Source organism: Triplophysa rosa, linkage group LG9 (assembly GCF_024868665.1).
Source record: "Triplophysa rosa linkage group LG9, Trosa_1v2, whole genome shotgun sequence".
Classification (NCBI taxonomy): domain Eukaryota; kingdom Metazoa; phylum Chordata; class Actinopteri; order Cypriniformes; family Nemacheilidae; genus Triplophysa; species Triplophysa rosa.
In genome coordinates this window covers 1,463,839-1,487,879 of record NC_079898.1, presented here as the reverse complement: position 1 = coordinate 1,487,879, position 24,041 = coordinate 1,463,839, and the positions used below count along the sequence as shown (strand labels likewise).

Genomic DNA, 24,041 nt, shown 5'->3' with positions numbered 1-24,041 from the left:
GGTCTTCGATGTTCAGATATAAAAGCACGGAGACGTAACTCATTTGTGTTTAATCGCGTGACTGGTTTTCCCATGGTTGTTTTTGTTTGGGTGGTGAAGCTGCCGCCGCGCAGCTAGTTTCGTACGACAGATTTTGCTTTGGTTATAGGCATACATATAACATGCGTGTATGTGTTTGTTTTTATGCTGTATCCTACAATCACAATGGCATCCTTCTTTATTCTCGGCAGCAACTAATTTTTGTCTCCGTTATTTATTTTAAACTGCAGCGGCTCGCCCATGGCACAGTCATAACGTCTGCCCTGGCAAAATAAAATAAAAAATCACAGTGCCCCCTGCTCAAAATACGTTCCCGCGGCTATGTACTGTATATATATGGTTGTTTATTAAACTCTACTCTACATGGTAAACATAATGACGATCGCATAAACACAAATAAAACAATGAAACATGAAACACAAACGCGCTAGGGAGCGCGGAGAGAGAGAGAGAGTGTGAGAGCATGGCAGCGATTTCTGAACACCAATAAAAATCTTCTTTAACAAAGAGGTACAAACTTAACGCAGCTATTCTATGTATAGAATCGGATACTTGTGAGCTCTGTGCTGGACCGATATCCGTATGCGCGTGTAGAGATGGAATTGTTCAAAAGGTTTCAGAATGCGGTCCAGCTGGAAAGTTCCGGGCCTCGTGACCAGCCGCGTGGCTCATCAATGTGTGCAAGGCAGCAGAAGTCCATTGTTCCTTCTTCCCCCTCAGTGGGGGAAAAGGCAGTCCCCGAAGAGACGCCACAAACCAGTTTCTGATGAGGGCAGGTATAGAGCAAAAATGCTTAGCTGCGTTTTCAGAGCAAGCTCGATATTTAACTTCATGAGAGGGCATGCCCACCTGAGTTTGAATCGACCAATCAGAGTTGAGCAGGGAAGAGGTTCTTTGTCCACTCAACAGCTAATTTGCATCTTTATGACCTCCTAGCAACTTTCCAAAAATACCATTCCTAATTATAACATAATGAACAGAAAGTGTTCTATGGTCACACAATATGGTCACACAATATATATAAACAAGGAGGAATTGTAAAGACAAACATTTATATATCAAATATGCTAAGGTTTGAATTGCATCAAGTCATGATTCATTCGGAGGTACGAATACAAACAAAGCCGGAATTAACTTGCCTATTCAACAGTTACAGATTAATTAAGATTGTAAGTGCGCCAACATATAACCTAGACATTCACATATTTATAGAAAAGGGCAGTTTAGTGTAGTTTTGTCAGAGAAGTTTCTCTGGATAAACTACAGGTGAGACAAACAGAGAGACTTCTCACCTCTGGTTTGAAGCTTAGGAGTCGTAAATATCCCATGGAGATACAAAAGGGTTATCAACACTTTCAGTGAGGGCACCAACCTAAATCCAGGCCTCCTTTGGAGTCAGGTCTGACTCTGTCCTGGTTTCTTGATATCAACATCAATAGACCAAGAGAGAATGGAGGGGGGTTTATGGCTCTTCTTTTAATGATTCCGACCATTTGGCCTATTCCAAGTCTCTACAGTGTCGTATGTTCAGTTGTTTTAGAAATGAAACCGGAAACTGATATCCCGATATCAGAAGTTTGTCTCTACATTTGTGCACAGAGTCCATAAAGGTAATACTCAAAAAATCACAATAGTATGACAGTAGGACAGAAATCTGCTGCTGTCTTTGTTTTCAATGTTAATGAAACATGAAAAGACCAAGAGAAAATCACTCGCTGCTCTTCACTGAAGATCTTTTGTAGGGCTGCAACAACTAATCGATAAAATATTCGTTGCCAACGAATTTCATTATCGATTAGTTGGTCTGTGACGTCACTTGACGTCACGCAGTTATAAATCAAGCGCGTCTTCTTCCCTTTTAAAATTACCATTTTAGATGTGTCTCTCCGTGCAGCATGAGCTGCGCAGTTTTAAAGTCAGACGTGTCTCTCCGTGGATGGGTGTCTTTATGCAGCGCGAGATGCGCAGTTTTAAAGTCACACTTGTCTCTCCGTGCTGCGCAAGGTGCGCAGTTTTAAAGTCACACGTGTCTCTCAGTGCAGCGCAAGGTGCTCAGTTTTAAAGTCACACATGTCTCTCAGTGCAGCGCGAGGTGCGCAGTTTTTAAGTCAGACGTGTCTCCGAGGTGCGCAGTTTTAAAGTCACACATGTCTCTCCGTGCTGCGCGAGGTACGCAGTTTTAAAGTCAGACGTGTATCTCCGTGGTTGCGTCTCTCCGTGCGGCACAAGTTGCGCAGTTTTAAAGTCAGACTTGTCTCTCCGTGCATGCGTCTCCATGCAGTGCGAGGTGCGCAGTTTTAAAGTCAGACGTGTCTCTCCGTGCTTCGCGAGATGCGCAGTTTTAAAGTCAGACGTGTCTCTCCGTGGATGCGTCTCTTCGTGCAGCGCGAGGTGCGCAGTTTTAAAGTCACACGTGTCTCCCGTGCTGGCGAGGAACCCAAACTCCAATGCTGAATAATGGAGAAAAAAAAACCTCGGGAGAAACCAGGCTCAGCCGGGAGGGCCAGATCTCCTCTGACGTGTCATAGCTGCACTCAGTGACCCCGACCAAAGCCACCGAGCAACGTCCACGAAGAACAGGGAGAGCCCACGAGCCGCGACCCAGGAAGCCCCACCCGCCGAAACCGTGCAGGTCCAACCCGGTCCCATTCCGTGGTCAACAACAGACAACAGAGGGACAACCAGGGAAAAGTAGTAATGGCATAATTAACTTTATTCCTCTGTTGTCCGACATCGACCACAAAACAAGACCAACCAGACCAGACCCACACAGTCCCAACAAATGAAACGCCCCGAACCACAACCAACAAGCCCCCCCACTCCCTACAACACCCACCCAGCTACCTCCAATCAAAGTCACTGAGTGCAGCCATAACTTCAAACTGCTGTCGTGTGATGTAAGTTTAGCATTAAATACCAAGTATTGTAAATTTAGCATTTATGTGACAGGTAGTCCGTCTTTGCTCTCGGTTGGGGATGGAATTGTCTGAGCTGGGCCGGCCAGATGGTCGCCTTTTTCTTGGGTGGTGATGGAATTGCCTTGGATGGAGCTGGATGGTCAGTCAGTCCGCAGGCTCTCGCAGGAGGATGGCACGGGATTTTCGATGTAGCTGGCGTAATCTCTAGTTGTGGATGGGCATATGACGTTCATCTGGGCCTGGCGGAATCTCTCCCTACCTCGGGATGGGCATCCCGAGGCGAGGGCAGAAACAGAAAGAGAATAATTAGCGTAGCTGCTGTTCATTAGCTATGTATTAGTGAATGCTTGGCTGAAAAGATGTGTCTTTAATCTAGATTTAAATTGGGAGAGTGTGTCTGACCCTCGAATAGTATCGGGGAGGCTATTCCAGAGTTTAGGTGCTACGTATGAGAAAGCTCTACCCCCTTTGGTGGATTTAGTTATTCTAGGTGTTATCAAAAGTCTGGAGTTTTGAGATCTTAGAGAGCGTGATGGGTTGTAGTGTGGTAGAAGCTCTGTTATGTAGGTAGGGGCTAAACCGTTTAAGGCTTTATAAGTAATTAAAAGAACTTTAAAGTCAATACGATACTTAATGGGTAACCAGTGAAGGGTTGATAACATTGGGGTTATGTGATCGTATTTTCTGGACCTGGTTAGAACTCTGGCAGCTGCATTCTGAACTAACTGTAGTTTGTTTATTGATGCTGCAGGACAACCACTAAGCAGTGCATTACAGTAGTCAAGTCTTGAGGTCACAAATGCATGAATAAGCTTCTCTGCTCAGCCACACATAAAATATTTCGCAATTTGGCAACATTTCTAAGGTGGAAGAAGGCTGTTTTTGTGACATTTGAGATGTGATTTTTAAATGACAGGTTGCTGTCTAATATAACGCCAGGTCTTTAACTGTATTTGTTGGAGTAACAGTGCAGCCTTCAATTTGCAGGTCATAATCCGAAATATTCTGCTCACGTGTCTTTGGTCCGATAAGTAATATTTCTGTTTTATTAGAATTTAAAAGAAGGAAATTACAAGTCATCCAATGTTTATATCGTCGATGCACTCTGCCAATTTGGATAGTTGGAAGGAATCATCTGGTCTTGATGAGATATATAGCTGAGTATCATCTGCATAACAGTGGAAGCTAATTCCATGTTTTCTAATAATGTTTCCAAGGGGCAGCATGTATATGGAGAATAGCAAGGGTCCTAAAACCGATCCCTGAGGTAATCCATAATTTACTTGCGTTAGATTTGATGATTCCCCATTTAAATGGACAAATTGATGTCTGTCTGTAAGTAAGATCTGAACCATTGTAGTGCCTGTCCCTGAATACCGGTATAATTGTGTAAGCGATCTAGAAGTATTTTATGGTCTACAGTATCGAACGCAGCACTAAGGTCGAGCAGGACTAGGAGTGAGATGTTACCTTTATCTGATGCTATAAGCAGGTCGTTTGTAATTTTAACGAGCGCAGTTTCAGTACTATGATGCGGTCTAAAGCCTGACTGGAATTTTTCGTGTATGTCATTATTTTGTAAGAAAGAGCACAACTGAGTGGACACTACTTTTTCTAGTATTTTAGACAGGTAAGGGAGATTTGAAATCGGTCTATAGTTTCCTAGTTCATTGGGGTCTAAGTTTGGTTTCTTGATAAGAGGCTTAATGACGGCCAGTTTAAAGGGTCCTGGGACATGGCCTAGATTAATTGACGAGTTGATAATGTTATAATTGTGGCACTATTTGGGCACTATTGTGGTCATCATCGAGCGATTCTATATTTATTGGTATGGTTATTAAAGGAGTCAGATCTGGCAAGCTCTTTGCGAAACTATCTTTAGTAGTTGAGGTAATTGTTCTACCCTGTCGATAACGAGTTAAACGGCTGATTTCTGCAGTGCGCAGTGTACATGTTATAAGATAGTGATCAGTGACATCGTCGCTTTGAGGTATAATATCTATATTGGTTAGATCGGCTCCGTGAGATATAATCAAGTCTAGTGTATGATTAAATCGATGAGTGGGTCCATTGATGTGTTGTGTTACTCCAAAAGAGTGTAATAGCTCTGTAAACGCCACTGCTAATGCATCGTTAGCACTATCTACGTGGATATTAAAGTCTCCGACAATTAGTACTTTATCAACGTTAACCAATAGGTCCGATAGGAAGTCCGCAAACTCTTTCAGAAAATCAGTGTAGGGACCAGGGGGTCTATACACTGTAGCCAACGTACAAGAAAGCAATGGTTTTTTACTGTCAATTGGAACAATTATGTTCAACGCAAGCACTTCAAATGATTTAAATTTATGCTCCGTTCTCTGAGTTACAGTAAGAAAGTCTCTAAAGATTGTTGCGACACCGCCACCTCGACCAACCGGACGTGGCTCATGCATATAACAGTAGCTTGGTGGGGTACACTCATTTAGACCGTAATAATCATTTGGTTTAAGCCAGGTTTCGGTAAGGCAAAGTATATCAAAACTGTTGTCTGTGATCATTTCATTTACAATAACTGCTTTTGAATTTAGTGATCTAATATTAAGTAGGCCGAACTTTATGAGTTTGTTTTGGTCGTTTATTACATTGTCCTCAGGTTTAATCACGATTAGATTTTTTCTCTGAGATTTGGCTATTTTGTTATTTTGTAGTATTATTCGGGGGACAGACACAGTCTCTATGCATTTGGAAGCAGTAACATTTCTAACAGATGAGTGGGAGGAACACAGACTATGGTTGAAGTTTTGACTTACCGCTGGGAGACGTAGTCAAGCGGTGCGTAGCGTCTTTGAGATGTTGTCAGACAGAAGAACCGCTCCGATGCTGCTGGGGTGCAGGCCGTCAGGGCGGAAGAGCCTAGGTCGCTCCCAGAACAGATCAAAATTATCAACAAAGAGCAGCTTCTGTTCAATACACCATGACATCAACCATTTATTTAGAGCAAATAGTCTACTGAACTTTTCATTCCCTCGTCGGTAGGTAGGAAGCGGCCCTGATACGATGATCCTCACCGTGGGAGATTTCAGCTGTTTGCTGAGAGCGCGTGGTTTGAGTCAGAGCTCTTTCAAACTTATTCTTAATACATCGTTTATTCTTGTTATATCTTAAGACTTGTGTTTTAAATTGTTATTCTCCGAGGGTAAAACATATCCTTAAATATATCCCATACCAAAAATCGTACTTAAACGCACAGATAATTTATTTTTATCGGATCACTCGCTGATCCGATAAAAATAAAGGTCATCTTTATTTTTTTACTACTCAATATCTTGCTGAGAGAAAAATCATAAAAAGGTTAAAGATTGTGATGGTGCCTGAAAAAGGTCATCTTTATTTTTTTGCCATATCACCCACCCTTCACTACAACTACAAATGGTTAAACTGTTACTATACTTACTATAGTAAGACCATGGTAAATTTGCTGTTACTATGCTGTTTTGCTACAAATAAAACAACAAAAATGCTTAGTTTCATACATCATTTAAGAGCCCTGTAGTATTTACCATACTATAGTTTATTACAGTAAATGTGTTTGTTTAATTTGTGCAATAACACAATCAGCAATCTTTCTAAATCAGATTTCTCTCACTTTCGGCAGAAACAGTATTTCTTTGTTTCTGAAATACGTGAATTGTTAATATTTGCACATGATTCTTTTCTGAGAGGATCAAAGCATCACTTTGGTTTGGTTTTGTCAACTTGCCTCAGTTTGTTAAGACTATGTTCATGCTACAGGCAAGTGTAGATGTATGTGTTATACAGCAGAGGTCAGTGTTTTCCTACAACACACACAGCTCATCTCTGTCTTTCAATGCTTTTGTGCTGCTCATAGAACACACACACATATACACACATATACATGAAGGGTCAAGTTTTAAAACACTTTATCTTCATCTTTATCTTAAAGTAAAAGTTCACTCATAAATAAAGATTCTGTCATCATTTACTCCCTCTCTTATCATTTTAAACCTGTATGACTTTCTTCAGCAGTACACAAAAGAAGATATTTTGAAGAATGTTGTTAACTGGACCCCATTCACTTGCATTGGTTTTGTGTCCATACAATAGAAGTCAATGGGGTCCAGTGCTGTTCGGTCTTTCTTCAAAATATTTTCTTATGTGTTCTGTGGAAGAAAGGAAGTCATACAGGTTTGAAATGACAAGAGGATGAGAGTAAATGATGACAGAACAGATTTTTGGGTGAACTGTCCCTTTGAAAAGGTTTTGATCTGAACATGTGCTGAAATGTCTGAAAAAAGTTCCCTTTCGAGAGAGGACTCTCTACATTGCGTGAAATGCTAGGGGAATCCCCTTCTCCAACCTTTACTGAATCCTTATTGAATAACACCAGTGAAAATAAAATGTAACTGGAAAATGCCGGTCAAGACAGCGCTTAGGGGCGTGGCGCCACCCCTATATAACTTGCCGTCTGGACCGCATTCCTCAGAATCTTTCTCCTTCACTCACCTTTTGCATGTTGTTGAGGATACGCTTCAGAGAAGAGGAATTCATCGGATCCTTCTGCTCCTGTGTTCCGGTATGCCGATTTGCAATTTATGTTCGGGGCCCATCGACCCGCAGGACATGCACTCACACTGCGTGCTCTGCCTGGGTCTGGCCCATGCAGAGGGGGCTCTCTCTGAGTCTAACTGCCCGCACTGCGAAGACCTTCTGGTGCGGGTGCTTAAGGCTCGGAGAGTCACAGCCCTCAGAGATTTTGTTAGGCAGCGTCCCGCCGCCGCCAGCGAGCCGCTAGTGGGACCGCCGCCCCTCCACCCACGGGGAGATAAAGAGCTGGACCACTGTCATCGCTCTCGGTCTCCAGTGTTCTTCGCAGATGAGAGCCTCCGTCCCGCTGATGAAGCTACGGAGATGATCCGGTTTGGCGCTTCGGGAGATGAGGACGAGCTCATATCGCTGGCGGCTTCGGACAGGGATCTGTTGGGGTCAGAGGAGCTAGCGGCGTAGGAGAAGGAGCCCGTGGAGTAGGATGCCCCTCCCGCGCTTCACGACGAGCTCGTCCGTGTTCTCACCAGGGCTGTACAAGACCTTGGCCTCGAGTGGGACTCCCCCGACGAGCCGGCGAGGAGTAAGCTGGATACGTGGTTTCTTCAGCCGGGCCGCCGCCGCCCAGAATAAATGCGCGACTTTTTTCCCAGATGTCCATGTCTCCCACGCCTCAGGATCTGCCATTTTCTCCTTGGTGGATGGGGCAGATGCCCGCGGCTATGCGCGCATTCCTGCCGTCGAGCAGGCGATTGTGGCGCACCTGGGTCCGTCTTCGCTGCGATCCGAGGCGGTGCTGCCGTCTAAACCATGCCAGATGACCACCCACATAACAGAGAAGGCGTATGCCGACTCTGGGGAGGCTGCCTCTGCTGTACACACCATGATTTGATTTTGCGATTATGGCCACTAAGCGCACAGCCCAAGCCATCGGCCGCACCATGGGCTTCATGGTCGCGCTCCACCGTCACCTGTGGCTGAAGCTCACGGATCTCAAGGAGGTGGGATTCAGGGATCTATTCAGGGATGCCGTGGATGCCGTCATCCAGCGTTTCACGGAGGACCAGAAGCACTCGCGCGCTATGAGCCAGGTACTCTCCAGACGCCCTGCCCAGTTGTTTTCGCATCACCGATCCTCATCTGCGCGCTCGGCACAGAGACCGGTGAAGCAGCCCACGCTCGCAGCCTCCTCCGCCGCCGCAGCTCCTGAACTGGCAGTTCGTCCCAAACAGTGACGAGACATGCCCAGGAAGCACCACGGCCCAGGGAAGGACCGTCGCCCACGGGGAGGTTCGGCATCGGGGCCGAAGCCGAGTTCCTGATGAGTTTGCTGGGAGGAGGAGCGTGCTCGACAGGGGACCTCCCGTGAAGATTCCAAAGTTCTCGTCTGTCCCCCTAGCGGTTGCAGGAGAACGGAGCACAGAGAACGATTGTGTTATGGATGTTGTTGTGTCAAATGTAATAAAAATGCACAGATTTTCACAATCAGAGCATCTTCCTCCTCTGATGAAAGCAGCAACTCTGATGCCGCCTCCGTGCCGCGAGCTGCTGTTGTCTCATCCTTTGCCAAGCTGGTCGCACCCCCGGCTTTACGGCGATGCACCAATCCCGCCTTTTGTCCTGTCTCATACTCTGGTTACCACGAGTCAGAGCTCTCTCTGCGGAGATCGGAGCGGCGCTCGTACGCCGCCGCTGAGTCTGCCGACGGCGGCTTCCCCCTCGCGCGGGATAACCCGGAAAGTGCAGAACGAGACGTTGCGTCCCTTGCAGGTTTGCAAGGAAGCATGGCAGTCCATCCCGGGTATCTCGCCCTGGGTGCTGAATATAGTAGAGAACGGCTACTCACTCCAGTTTCAGCGCAGGCCGCCCCGATTCAATAACGTGGTCCCGTCCATAGTCTACCCGCGGAATATACCGCTGTTGAGACAGGAGATTGACAGCCTCCTCACGAAGCAAGCAATAGAGGTAGTTCCCTCAAGCGAGAGAGAGAGCGGCTTCTACGCTATTTTGTCGTTCCAAAGAGAGATGGGGGCTTCCGGCCGATTCTAGACCTGAGACCCATCAATCGTGCGCTGTACAAATGACTCGGCCCGGGGACTGGTTTATTTCAGTGGATCTAAAAGATGCATACTTTCATGTTCAAATAGCCCCTCGCCACAGGCGCTTTCTGAGGTTTGCATTCGAGGGCACCACCATGGTGCTCCCCTTCGGGCTGGCGTTAGCTCCGCGCACTTTTACAAAGATAGTGGATGCGGCTTTATCCCCTCTGAGAGCGAGCGGTATGCGCATTCTGAATTATTTGGACGATTGGCTAGTTTTAGCCCACTCCCCAGAGATGCTAGATACCCATGCATGCAGGCTCATTTCGCACATGAAAGCCTTGGGGCTGTGTGTGAACAGACAGAAGAGCGTGCTTCTCCCCAGCCGGTCGATAGTGTAATTGGGAGTGTGCTTAGACTCCATCACCATGCGTGCTCATCTGAGCCCAGAGCGCATTCAACGTATCACGTCGACCTTGAGCCTTTTCAGTCTGGGACATCCCGTCTCGCTAAAAGTGTTTCGGAGGCTTCTGGGGCTGATGGTGTCAGCAACCGCAGTGTGCCACCTTGGTCTGTTGTTCATGAGTCCCCTCCAGCTCTGGCTGAGGTCCCGCGTGCCGAGAAATGCTTTGTTAGCAGGGCATGTGAGAGTCGCGGTAACACGTGGATGTCTAAACACCCTGAAGCCTTGGCGCAAACCCGACATGTATCGCCGCTGCGTCCAGTTGGGTCCTATCACAGGGCAGAAAGTGGTTAAGACAGATGCGTCTCTGACGGGATGGGGAGCCCTGTGCGACGGTGCCCAGACCTCGGGCTCCTGGTTGGAGTCAGAGAGACAGTGGCATATCAACCGCTTAGAGTTGAAAGCGGTTTTCTTGGCCCTCAAGTGCTTTCTCCCGCAGATTGAGTTGCAACATGTACTGATTCATACGGACAACACGTCAGTAGTGTCATACATAAATCGACAGGGCGGTGTCCATTCACTAGCCCTCTTCGAGCAGGCGGTGCAACTCCTCCTTTGGGCCGATTGTCACCTGCATCAGGGCGATGCATGTGCCAGGTCAGATGAACTGTGGAGCGGACATGCTGTCGAGGGATGGACCCCCTCACGGGGAATGGAGGTTGAACCCTCAGTCAGTAAGCTTGATCTGGGATCGGTTCAGAAAAGCGGATGACGATCTTTTCGCAACGGAGAAGAATACGCATTGCCCTCTGTTCTTCTCTCTGTCGAGCTCCCCGCTGAGGGCGAACACACTCACGAGCCCGTGGCCAAGAGTCAGCCTCTATGCGTTTCCACTAGTGAAGATTTTACCGTTGGTGCTACGCAAAATCAGAACAGAGAAAGCTGCCGTGACGCTGATCGCCCCGAGATGGACGATTCCGCTGAGGAGGGATCTGCTGACCCAAGCGAGCGGCACAATCTGGCACCCCAACCCCGAGTTGTGGCGTCTGCACAACTGGCGGGTTCATGGGGGCAGTGAGCCCTGGGGAGTTTAGCGAGTCGTGCCATGGATAATATCACAGAGCCCCGAGCTCCCTCTAAGAGGCGCCTTTACGCTTTTAATGGGCGGTTTTTGTAAAATGGTGCGGGGAAAACGGTCTCCATCCAAAGCTATGCCCCGTATCTGACATTCTAGCCTTTCTGCAGCAGCGCTTGGATGCCGGCAGCTCGCGGTCTACGCTGAAAGTTTATGTCGCTGCTATTGCCGCTTTTCACCCTCCGATTGACGGTCGCTCGGTAGGCAAGCATACTTGGGTGGTGAGATTTTTACGGGGCGCGAGACGACTAAACCCACCTCGCCCTCCTAAGGTGCCGCCCTGGGACCTAGCCTTGGTTTTAAAGGTGCTTTCACTTCCTCCGTTCGAGCCCTTGAAATCATCGGGACTGCGGGAGCTCTCCCTAAAAACCGTCCCACTGCTTGCGCTTGTGTCTGTCTATCGATGATGCCTGCATGCGGTTCGGACCTAACGACTGCAGCGTCACGCTCAAACCTAAAGTGGGTTATGTGCCTAAGTCGCTCTCAACACCGTTTAGAGCGCAAGTTATATCCCTGTCTGCTTTCTCCCCGGAGCCGCCAGTCTCGCATGATTAAGTTCAGCGTGAGCTGTGCCCGGTGCGAGGTTTGAGGATTTACATTGAGCGGTCTGCCACGTTCAGATAATCTGACCAGATGTTCGTTTGCTACGGCGGACCAGTTAAGGGACATCCCGTTTCAAAGCAGCGGTTGTCTCATTGGATAACAGAAGCGATAGTGCTGGCATACGCCAGTCAGGGCTTGGACTGCCCGATCGATCTTAGGGCCTACTCTACTAGAGCTGTGGCCTCTTCATGGGCTTGGTCGAGAGGGGTGTCTGTTCAGGACATTTGTGCAGCAGCGGGCTGGTCTTCGCAGAATACCTTCGCCAGATTTTACAGGCTGGATATGTCCTCTCTAGCGGCACAAGTGCTGTCTGTCTCGGCACCACCCACAGCTGCCTGTAGCAACTAACAGCTTAGCTATGCTGTGCTCAGCCAGGTTGTATAGGCTGTGGGGGAGGTGTAGCGTCTACGCCTATGAGCCTGTAGACGACGCTTTCTGCATAGCTTGGATCAGTATGTATTGCGACTTGAGACGGTGATGTGGAATGACAGTATTTGTTTTCGCCCTGTTCAATTCCACTCGTCGAGCTACTAGGTGTCCTTTTTCGCCGGCGGGGGCAAACTTGCCTCCGGCAGTTCTTATTAGCAGGCACCCAGCTAGTCCGTGCTCTGCTATCTATCGCCCTTAACATCATTTCTTTGCTGTATGTCCTGCCGCTCTGAACCTAGCGTGGCATCACAGCTCAGTTCACACTAAAAAGTTAGTGGGTATGCAAATTTTTGTCAAAACTTAGGACCGATCGGATTGGCTCCCGCTTGCGCAGTATCCAATGGGCTTGATACTCGTGCTCGAGGCTACGCCCTGTGGCTGAAGGGGGAGTGTAGCGAGGAAGGCGGGACGAGAGCCGTGAGGCAGGAAGGCGGGGCAGGTGGCGTGAGTGATAATGAGTATCAGCTGTACGCGCACCGGTCCCGCATGCCTCACGGGGAGCTAGGGAGCATAAGAGGACGAGCGACGGGACTGCCGCGATAGTGCTGGCATACGCCAGTCAGGGCTTGGACTGCCCGATCGATCTTAGGGCCTACTCTACTAGAGCTGTGGCCTCTTCATGGGCTTGGTCGAGAGGGGTGTCTGTTCAGGACATTTGTGCAGCAGCGGGCTGGTCTTCGCAGAATACCTTCGCCAGATTTTACAGGCTGGATATGTCCTCTCTAGCGGCACAAGTGCTGTCTGTCTCGGCACCACCCACAGCTGCCTGTAGCTACTAACAGCTTAGCTATGCTGTGCTCAGCCAGGTTGTATAGGCTGTGGGGGAGGTGTAGCGTCTACGCCTATGAGCCTGTAGACGACGCTTTCTGCATAGCTTGGATCAGTATGTATTGCGACTTGAGACGGTGATGTGGAATGACAGTATTTGTTTTCGCCCTGTTCAATTCCACTCGTCGAGCTACTAGGTGTCCTTTTTCGCCGGCGGGGGCAAACTTGCCTCCGGCAGTTCTTATTAGCAGGCACCCAGCTAGTCCGTGCTCTGCTATCTATCGCCCTTAACATCATTTCTTTGCTGTATGTCCTGCCGCTCTGAACCTAGCGTGGCATCACAGCTCAGTTCACACTAAAAAGTTAGTGGGTATGCAAATTTTTGTCAAAACTTAGGACCGATCGGATTGGCTCCCGCTTGCGCAGTATCCAATGGGCTTGATACTCGTGCTCGAGGCTACGCCCTGTGGCTGAAGGGGGAGTGTAGCGAGGAAGGCGGGACGAGAGCCGTGGGGCAGGAAGGCGGGGCCGGTGGCGTGAGTGATAATGAGTATCAGCTGTACGCGCACCGGTCCCGCATGCCTCACGGGGAGCTAGGGAGCATAAGAGGACGAGCGACGGGACTGCCGAGGAGAGAGGACCGGGCCCGGAAGTGTTAAGTTTTGTTTATGTTCGTGTGGCCGGCAGTCGTCCGTGAGGGGCTGCCGGCCTTTTTACTTCTGTATTATTGTTTGTTTATTTTTTAATTAAAGTTTTATGAATGTTCGCCGGTTCCCGCCTCCTTCCTTCCCTACATTGAACTGTGTTACAGGGAGGTTTTTCTCCTCCTGATCATGCGGGGGAGTGCTATTTTTCCCTCTTTTCTGCTCTCACGGCGTGATTTTATTTGGTTCCCCTAGCATTTCACGCAATGTAGAGAGACCTCTCTCGGAAGGGAACCTCTCCGGTTACTGTCGTAACCTCGGTTCCCTGAGAGGAGGGAACGAGACATTGCGTAAACCGCCGTGCTCGAGTGCTCAGATCACCCGCGCTGTAATGTTTCAGTCGTAAGATTCTGAAGAATGCGGTCCAGACGGCGAGTTATATAGGGGTGGTGCCACGCCCCTAAGCGCCGTCTTGACCGGCATTGGCCAGTTACATTTTATTTTCACTGGCATTATTCAATAAGGATTCAGTAAAGGTTGGAGAAGGGGATTCACCTAGTGTTCAACGCAATGTCTCGTTCCCTCCTCTCAGGGAACCGAGGTTACGACAGTAACCGGAGACGTTTTGTAGACAATAACTGTAATTGTGCAAATATGAACTCTTTTCCATTACAAACTGCACATTCATTGACTTAAAATGTCTTTGAAATGGATGACTGACTGAATAATCAAATAGAGCAGCCAATAAGAGCACAGAACAGATGGGAACTCCTTTAATATTGTTTTAAAAGCATCTCAGGATGAGACCTCAAGAAGCTGCTTGAGAAAATGACAAGAGAACATTGCTGCAAATTCGCGGCAAAATGTGACTACGATGTAACTGTTAAAATATAACCAGTTGTATTTTTTTTGCAACATAATAGACCCTATGCACAATGTTTTTTTTTTCTTTTCTCAGTGTGCTCAGTTACATCCGGCACACTTTGTATCTGTAGGGAACAATGGTGTTTTCACTAAAGATGCACATACAGTAGGATTATGTCCATCAATGTGAGTCAAATTATCCAAACACTACATCATACATCGACAAACAAAAGGGGAAAGGCTTCAGGTTATCCGTTTCAAGCTACAACCACAAATATAACTAAATAAGCTTTTGCACTCTCTTGAGGCTTGATCACAGAGGCACTCAACAATGCTCAGCTGTAGTGCTGTCATTTCGCGGAAGTGGCTTAGCCAGCTGAGATTTTAGCGGATGTACTATACCACCCTGCGTGCACAGAGTCTATTCTCATAGTTCCCTTTTTTATTCCATAGTTTTGATGAGTTTGTCTTACACCGAAGGCTGTTTTATTTTTTTATGAAGTATTTCTCAGAGGTGTTTGTTGTGTGTGTGTGTTTATTTCAGTCGTGGAGGATTCTTCTCTTTGGTGTCTTGAATCTGATGTGTACGGCCTGTCTGCTGATGTGGTGCAGTTCTACCAACAGTATGGGTGAGCTGACATCTGTCCCCTTTACCTTGCAGACATCTAAATGATAATCATCTATAACCCAATGATCTACATCACTTTCTTTTTACATCACTTTCTTCCTTTCTGGTTCCGTAAAGCCTACAGTGTGTGGACTGCTTTCTCGAAGTTGGCTGATATGTCATTGGGTGGCTTGCCAATGTACTAGAATGCGTCTATGACATAATATTGTGTGTTTTTGTTCATTCAAGCAGGAAAGTCAACTTAATTCTGGTGTGCTGTCTGACAGAGAATTGTCTATAATGCCTGTCTATACTGGACACACCAAGGCAGTTTCAAATCATGCTCAACATGGTTTGAAAGCCTTCCAAAACCAATGCAAGTCAATGGGTGCCAGTTAACAACATTTCTTTAAAATATCGTCTTTTGTGTTTTGTGAAAGTATGAAACTCATACAGGTTTGAAATGACAAGAGGGGTGAGTAAATGAAAACAGAATTTTCAATTTTGAGTGAACTATCACTTACGTTATTTACTGGCATAACTGTGGTTCTATGATGAGTGGAAGACTACCAGAGGCAGTGCTGTAAGCACTAGTGGAAAACACACTCGCAGCGCACCCTCACACTCGCAGATGACCGAGAGTAGAATAACAAAGTTGTCACCTTGTGACTTATGACATGTCTTTAGCTATAATAACCCCAAAACACATCATATCGATCTCTAGATCATTCTCGCCATCCCCAGTGACCAGAGATTCTGGTGGTCTTCCACTTAGTCATAGAACCACAGTTACGCCAGTAACTAACATTCTATTTCCTTACGTTCTGACCGCCAGAGGCAGTGCTGTTAGCACTATTTGTTGTGAAGCATCCGAACAGGCAGAAAGCACTGCAGCCCACACTGTTGGCAAGGGAGGCACATTCAACCTGTAGAAACGAGAAAACGTGCAGCACATATCTCAGAGACCGAACTTCTTTAAACGCTGCCCAAGATGTTGCCAAAGCACGTGTAGAATGGCATTGAGCAACTGCCCGGCCGACTCGTACGCATGCAAAATCACTTTTGTCACCCAATTTGCCAGCCTCTGCCTAGAAAGCGCAGACCCCAAACGTGCTGTACTAATACAAACAAACAACTTGCGCCAGGCTGCTGTCTTATCAACGTAGACCTTCAAAGACCTCACTGGACACAACTCCAACGGTATGTCGGTTTGATTGGCAGTGCAGCCAGTACAATGGGCTGGTTCATAAAATGTGGGGACAAAACTTTGGGTAGAAAAGTCGGATTAGACCACAATGAGACAATCGCGAATCCACTATTCCAACGTAAACAGGAGGCACGCACAGATAAAGCATGGAGTTCACTCAAACGTTTCGCTGTAGTTATGGCCAAGAGAAATGCGGTTTTAAAAGAAAGCCACTTAATTTCCGACTCCAGAATTGGCTCAAACGGGGGCTGGCACAGGGAATCGAGAACCATACTCAAATCCCACGTCGGACTTCATAAGCCCCGGTGAGGACACAGGCAATTAGCTCCCTTCAGAAAGGTAACAAATAAGCAGTCAGACCCAAGAGAAGAAGTACCAAAGTCAGATCTATGAGCTGTTAATTCTGCCACATACACCTTTAATGTGGATGGAGAATGACCTAGATTCAAAAAGTGTTGCAGAAAATTCAAAACACAATCCACTAGACAATTTAATGGGTCAACATTGTGAGTAGAACACCAGTCACAAAACACATTCCACTTACATGTGCAAGGGCATTCAGAACAGTGTCCCTGGCCCTCTGTGAACACTCCAAGAGAGGCCCGGTGGATCCAGGGGCCACACCCACAGGTTCAGTTGATCTGGATGTGGTAACCATACTCTCCTCTCCAACTGGCACAGCAGGTCTGGTCTGCTGGGTAAACGGCAAGGTGGTCCTACTAACAGTGAGAGCAGAACCTGAAATCAAGGCCTCGCAGGCCAATAAGGAGCCACTAACAGCAGACGATGACCGAAGTCGCGCACTCGGCACAGAGTCCGCCAAATCAGTGGCAAATATTACAGCATCACATCTGGCCAGTCGTGGGCTAGTTCATCTAGACCCAGAGACCCCGGTTCATCCCTCAGAGAAAACCAATGATGGCAATGCAATGTCTGACTGGCCACAGTCCCATATGTCCTCTATATCATTTGAACCACCTCTAAAACATGTTTTCCTCTGAGAGCAGTCTGGTAATGAAGAAGGGTAAGAAACAAATCAGTCAGCTCCAGAACATTTATGTCCGCTGTGCGCATCATCTGTCTCCAAGTAATACTCACTCCCCTCTTGCGCCAGACTCCGCCCCATCCGAGAAGATTGGCATCTGTCTTCACGACCTCCCACCGTGAAGGTGGAGGTCCCAATGACACTCCCCTCAGTAGAAACTGCCTCTGCAACCAAGGCGCTAGTGTCCGTACGCAGCGATGTGTGACCTGGAGCTTTGTGTATTTGTGCTGTGTTGGACACAGACGTTTCTGAATGAGCCATCGCTGGAATGACCTGAGTCACAACAGCCCTAGTGGAATTACTGACGCTGCCGTGAGCTTACCCAAAAGTCTCATGAGGGAAATGTATCGTTGAGTGTTTCCAACACGAAGACGCCCTTCACCCCTCACAATGACCTGATTCTCTCTGGAGTTGGAACAGCCAGCATGGTGACAGAGTTGAGAGTGAGACCTATGAAGTCGGTCGACTGCCTCGCAACAAGCTTGTATTTGTCCCTGTTGACAGCAATTCCCAAGACTGCTACATGGTTCAAAAGCTGACGAGTATGATCCATTGCTTGCTGTGGTAATGCTGCACAGACAAGCCAATCGTCCAGGTATGGCAAAACTCTCATGCCAGACCTTTGAAGTGGTTCCAATGCTGCCTGGGCGAACTTCGAAAAAACTCTTGGAGCCAGAGCCAGGCCGAACGGAAGAACCCTGAAATTAAATGTGTGACCCTTGAATGCAAACCGAAGGAACTGCCTGTGTTCAGGTCAGGAGCAATCAGAACGTGGAAAAACGCATCCTTTAAATTTATTATCACAAACCAATCTTGTGGCATAACAGCCTGTAACATATCTGCCATGCGCAACATTCGGAACAGTAAGAACTTCAGAAAAAGAAGTTCCGTAGGTCTAAAATCGGTCGAAACCCGCCGTCTTTTTTTGTGACCAGAAATAAATGGAAAAAAATCCCCCTGGATGAACTTGGGGATCTACTAAATCTATGGCACCTTTGCGCAGCAACACTTGAACTTCATGCTCAAGTGCCTCGGCCCAATGAGGGTCATAAACTACTGTGTGGCTCACGGCAATATGAAAGAAATCTACCTGCATTTGGCATGTTGACAGGTGTTAATGTCAAGCCCTGATGGTGAAAATAAAGACTGTTATTTAAAATAAGGGTTCGGGAATAATCATTTACTTTTGAATGCCCTATCATACTGACATGATTTTATATCAAAATAATAATCTGGGGCCGGATTTACATAACATTCTTAAGAAAATTCTTCTTAATTCCCATATAAAGTTAGGAATGTTATGTATTCCCCCCCCAAAATGTCTTAAGACGGTTCTTAATTTTTCTAAAATGTCTCAAAACATTCTCGAAACAAAAGCTGTTGTAAATATCATCTTAAAATTAAGGTAGCCTCACGGTTGTCTTAAATCTCAAAAGGTAAGATGTTTAATACATGTATTTGGTTGTTTCACATGTGACGTGTATTGTATTGAGCCAGAATCATAATTTTGATTTATTTGTTTAATTGCCATAAAAATATTTTTATATTGATATATTAATGATAAGGTCAATTAGTGTCCCTCAATTTAGTGTTTTTTTACATTTATTCTGCCACAAAGCAACTGGAAACAGACAGGGGCACAATTGTTATGGCGTGGTAACACAAAAAGTACTATAAGAAATATAATTTTGTGTAACGCTTGCTAACATTGTAGCTAACGTGCGATCATATATACTGTTGAACACATCACGTGCTAATATAAGAATGTGAGGAGCTTGTTACACAAATAAAGTTTATTGTGTAGATGAATATATACAGTTACCTCATGAGCAGGCGAGTGTAGTCATTGACAAAGCATTTGTCATTTATTCTTACGAAAACAATTAAGATGTTCTTAAGATCTTAAGAAAATATTAGAGAGCTTCTTAGGGTGTACTTTCACTAGGCAATCTGAACTGTGCCCGAGCACGTTTGACCCCCAAAGCCCGGTTCATTTGACTAGTGTGATCGCTCCATATTGCGCCCGGGCATGGTTCGTTTAGCAGTCCCTGGCTCGCTTGGAAGAGGTGGTCAAGAGCACGGTGCGGTTGGGCTCAGGCGTGGTACACATGTAGTGTGAGTGCAAATCGCGCCGGAGCGCAGAACAGAAAACATGACGTAAATTATGCGACTGTTTGATGCCTGAGATTCAGCTGTCACTGTAAAAAACTGATAAACAGCGCACTTACACGAGTAGGTGTGTGTCATCGCAGCCAAAACTACTCCAGGTTTGTCAGACATAATCCAACGTGTGTAACGATAGGCTTTACGATAATAAAGCATAATGAGCCGTTTACTCTCTTATCGCTCTCGTATGACAATGACATCATTAAAGCAGATCGGTCTGTGCAGTGTGCGCATTAAGTTAAACACCTCTAATAAGCCCCAAACTGAACATTGCGATGGATTCCGTTGTGCTGAGAGGGATCGCTTTGTTTACATTTGCTTCGAAGCAGTCTCATTGTAATGATGAAAGAGCAATGTGCAATGTGAACGCAGGCCAATGGGAGAGTGGGGAGGGGGACAATCGCGCTCGGGCACAGTTGAGAGCAACAGGGCTAAATGAGAGTACGGCCTTAAGAAATGTTTGAGAATCGCACTTAAGAGCATTCTTGCGAACTAACAATCTTATAATTTGTTTTAAGAACAGTTCGGTGAATCCGGCCCAGGTCTGGCAAATGAAAATCAGTGAAGGCCAGTGGAAAACATGTTTTGTAAAGAGAGCAAGAAAGGAGGATAGTGAGAGTTTCATAGCCATAATATACTGTAACTTGAAAGATTTTCTAAAACCAAATAATAACCACAGAATAAAATGACAAATCAAATGTTTCTTTGCGTTTATTGACAGTATTGGTTTTGCAGTTCAAGAGTACAGTCATTTTAACTGTGGATGACCATGTTTGCCCGAGGAGAAACCCAGACTGTTTGTTTGTTCTTGACGTGAAGGCTAACTCTTCTAGATCTGCCTTGGGTTTGCTTGTTCTGTCATGTTTCAAGTAAGATCCCGGAGCATTGCGGGCGATGTGACCCTTCTTCTGTGGTTTGTGTCGTGATATGACAGCAGAAGTGTGTTTAGCTGTGCCGGCATTGTTCTTCCTCCGCTCGTCTCCGTTTCCCCCACCAGGTGTTGCTTTGTAGTTTGTCGATAAAGCTTTTAGTTTACATATGGAGCGATCAATTGTTATTTTAATGTGCCGCGTTGACAGACACCCGAGCCGAGCCGCTCGATGCGTGTTATAGAACTGGGTGACAGCTGAGGGCTGCAGTTTGCAAATGTTTTTTACCGAAAACCCCGGCAGCAGGGAAAGGCGATACTCGCCTCGGGCTGACGCTCCCCAGCGCTTGGAGTAAGCAGTCAGCACTTAATGGAGCTGTGTTCTCATGAGGACGGCTCATGAAGGTCAGCGGATCCTCAGTCTGTACACGCTATTAAATATTCAGGCTTGCTTTACCACTGCGTCTTCATCTCCTCTTCGCTTTCATCGATTGCGTCTGTAAACATACACAAGTCACCTCAGTGTGCACACAGTACGGATTCCTTTCTTAGCCTTCGTCGCTCTTCCATTTATTTGTGCGTCCCTCCGTCTTTTGTAAGTGTAGCGTTACCTCATCCCTCCACCCAAACCCACAGATTCTAGTTTTCTCTTGCAGTGGACGGGTTGGTTAGATTCAGACAAAATAATATATCTTGTCAACAATCCAGTCAAGATTGGCAGATGTCACATGATTGATCCCTAAGGAGGCATTGATGTAGAAACCAGCTTCAGATCAAACATGTCAGAATGTATCTGTCCACTGCTGCTGCGCGTGCGCGTGCGCGTGCGCGCGCGTGCGCGTGCGCGTGTGCATGTGTGTGTGCATGTGTGTGTGTTTTAAATCCTGTGTCTGTCTTATTTTTCAGCTTTAACTGCATATACGTACCTCACTATCTTCGATCTCTTCAGGTGAGTTCCACATCTTATATTCACACCCCACTGATGACATTTACACCCTCATGTTTAAACACTAACATCTTACTAATACTAACAACACAAACTCATGTCCAGATACCAAGTACCTGTTGTATGAAATACATTTTCTATTTCTGTGTGATCAATTGCTATGTTTCTATCCAAAGTTGCATCCAAATCAGAATGTTGCATAAAACATTCGAGACAAAAAAATGAGAGAAAGAGGACAAAACTGAATGATCCCGATAAATTAGCCTGTTATATCACTCAAGAAAATGACTCTGGAGGCATCCTTGTGAGTTATTCTGTAGTTTAATAAACGCTCGGCTGTTAGACTTCATCACGACACACAATGTTCTAAGCAGAAGTCAAATTGGACTTTTGTCAAATTACAGCACAATTGATCATATTTACACACTACATACTCAAATCGAAAAACATGTTAACAAGTTAAAGGTCAAATACAGTATATGCATGCTTTATTGACTTTAAAAAAAATCTATGATCTTATTAAATCAATGAAAATCCCAGCAGATCAGCAGTTTTTGAAATCACTTAAATCCTCTTTTTTACCCATTCTGATGCTCGGGCTGAACTTCAGCAAGTCGTCTTCACCACGTTTAGAGTTTCCGCCTTGGGATTGGCTGATAAGCTATTTGTGTTAACAAGCAATTGAACAGGTGTACCTAATAAAGTGCCCGGTGAGTGTACCTATACAGTACAGTGGCTTGCGAAAGTATTCAAACCCCTTCATTTATTTACATTTTGGTTATGTAGCTGCCTTATGTTAAAGTATTTAAATTACTTTTTTTTACATTAATCAACTCCATACATGATAACAACAAAATAAAACGTGTCTAGTTTGCAAAAAAATTACAGGATTTTGAAGAAATCAATATTAAGGTCCAGACCTTACAAAACGGGTCTTCTTGATTTTCTTATTTAATACATAAGTTAGATTCTCTATTGGGATCAACTGAAAAATAGCCTTTAGAGGGGTCATATGACGAGGCTAAAACGAATATTAATTCAATTCAATTTATTTATATAACGCTTTTCACAATGTGCGTTCTTCCAAAGCAGCTTTACAGGAGAAAAACAGAAAAACACAGAAAGGAAAAACAGCTCAGTGCATGGTATTTATAGACCAAGCAAGATTATTCTAATAAATAATATCTAATAAATAAATGCAGTCCCCCGGTGAGCAAGCCAACACTGCCCTGCTGTGGCGAGGAACCCAAACTCTAATGATGAACAAATGGAGAAAAAAACCTCTGGAGAGAAACCAGGCTCAGCCGGGAGGGCCAGATCTCCTCTGCCGTGTCATAGCTGCACTCAGTGACCCCAACCAAAAGCCACCGAGCAAACGTCCACGAAGAACAGGGAGAGCCCACCAGCCGCGACCCAGGAAGCCCCACCCGCCGAAACAATGCAAGTCCAACCCGGTCCCATTACGCGATCGACACCAGACAACAAAGGAACAACCAGGGAAAAATAGTAATGGCATAATTAACTTTATTCCTCTGTTGTCTTACATCGACAACAAAACAAGACCAAACCAGACCCACACAGCCCCAACAAATGAAACCACAACCAACAAGCCTACTCCCCACAAACACCCACCCAGAAACCTCCAATCAGTCACTGAGTGCAGCTATAACTTCAAACTGCTGTCATGTGATGTAAGTTTAGTATTAAATACCAAGTATTGTAAATTTAGCAATAATGTGACAAGTAGTCCGTCTTTGCTCTTGGTTGGGGATGGAATTGCCTGAGATGGAGCTGGGATGGTCAGTCAGACCACAGGCTCTCACAGGAGGATGGCACAGGATTTTCAGATGTAGCTGACGTAATCTCTAGTTGGGGATGGGCATATGACCACACCTTACCAGGATGCGGGCTGACACCGGTTCCGCGCGTAGGTATTAGAACCTCACGGAGTTGTTAGGCATAGCCCAACCCGCAGCTCTGCAGATGTCTGCCAGAGAGGCGCCCTGAGCCAGTGCCCACGAGGGGTGTCCTCACCCCCAACGGGCAGGGGCGAAAGAGATCGGTATGCCTTAACGAGGGCATCCACGATCCAGTGCGCCAGACTCTGTTTGGAGACAGCACTCCCTTCTGCTGACCCCCGAAACAGACAAAGAGCTGCTCAGAGCTTAAGGGCTCTGCGTGCGGTCCAAGTAGAGGCGCCGTGCGCGTACTGGGCACAACACGGATAGGTTGGGTCTTCCTCCCCGGTGGGGAGCGCCTGCAGGTTCACCACCTGGTCTCTCGGGAGAGTCTCAAGACTGAGAAAGAGCGGCAACCCCGAGAGGCTCGAAGGGGGCGGGGCCTCTTGAGGCCCGCCACCTAGGTCGCAAGAGGGTACGGAGCGCAGGTAAGGTGGTCACCCTCTCGCGCCCCTTAGGAACCTAATGACCAGGTCGTGCTGTCCCAGAGGCTACCCAGCACTTGGGTCATGATGAGCGGCCGTAGCGGCTACATACATTCCCAGTGTGGAGGGGGAGAGGTTATGTCGTGGCGGAAAGTCGGTCAGCCAATGTTGAAAGAATTCACGAAGACCAGAGAGCCAGGTTTCCAGAGGTTTCAATCTTTATTTGCTCGAGCAAGCAAAGTGAGACACACAGAGTTCATCTGTAGATGCCCAACAATTACACTTCTGACTCCATCTTTTATACACTGTTCTCAAGTCGTTATCACAGTTTAAACCAATCATATTTACCTAACATCATCTTCTCCCAATCAGGTTCTACATGACATCACTTATTTTTGTTTGCCCATCCTCTTTTGACTTTCCACAGTTATA

General features: G+C 46.4%; 1 protein-coding gene across 1 annotated transcript in view; it reads left to right on the top strand.

Moving 5' to 3' along the window:
• Positions 1-24,041, top strand: part of slc30a6 (solute carrier family 30 member 6) — a 75,716-nt gene that overhangs the window by 36,866 nt on the left and 14,809 nt on the right. The window contains exons 4-5 of the mRNA XM_057342860.1: positions 14,932-15,016; positions 21,187-21,229. Coding sequence (XP_057198843.1) covers positions 14,932-15,016; positions 21,187-21,229 — 128 coding nt within the window. The remainder of the gene's footprint in view (positions 1-14,931; positions 15,017-21,186; positions 21,230-24,041) is intronic.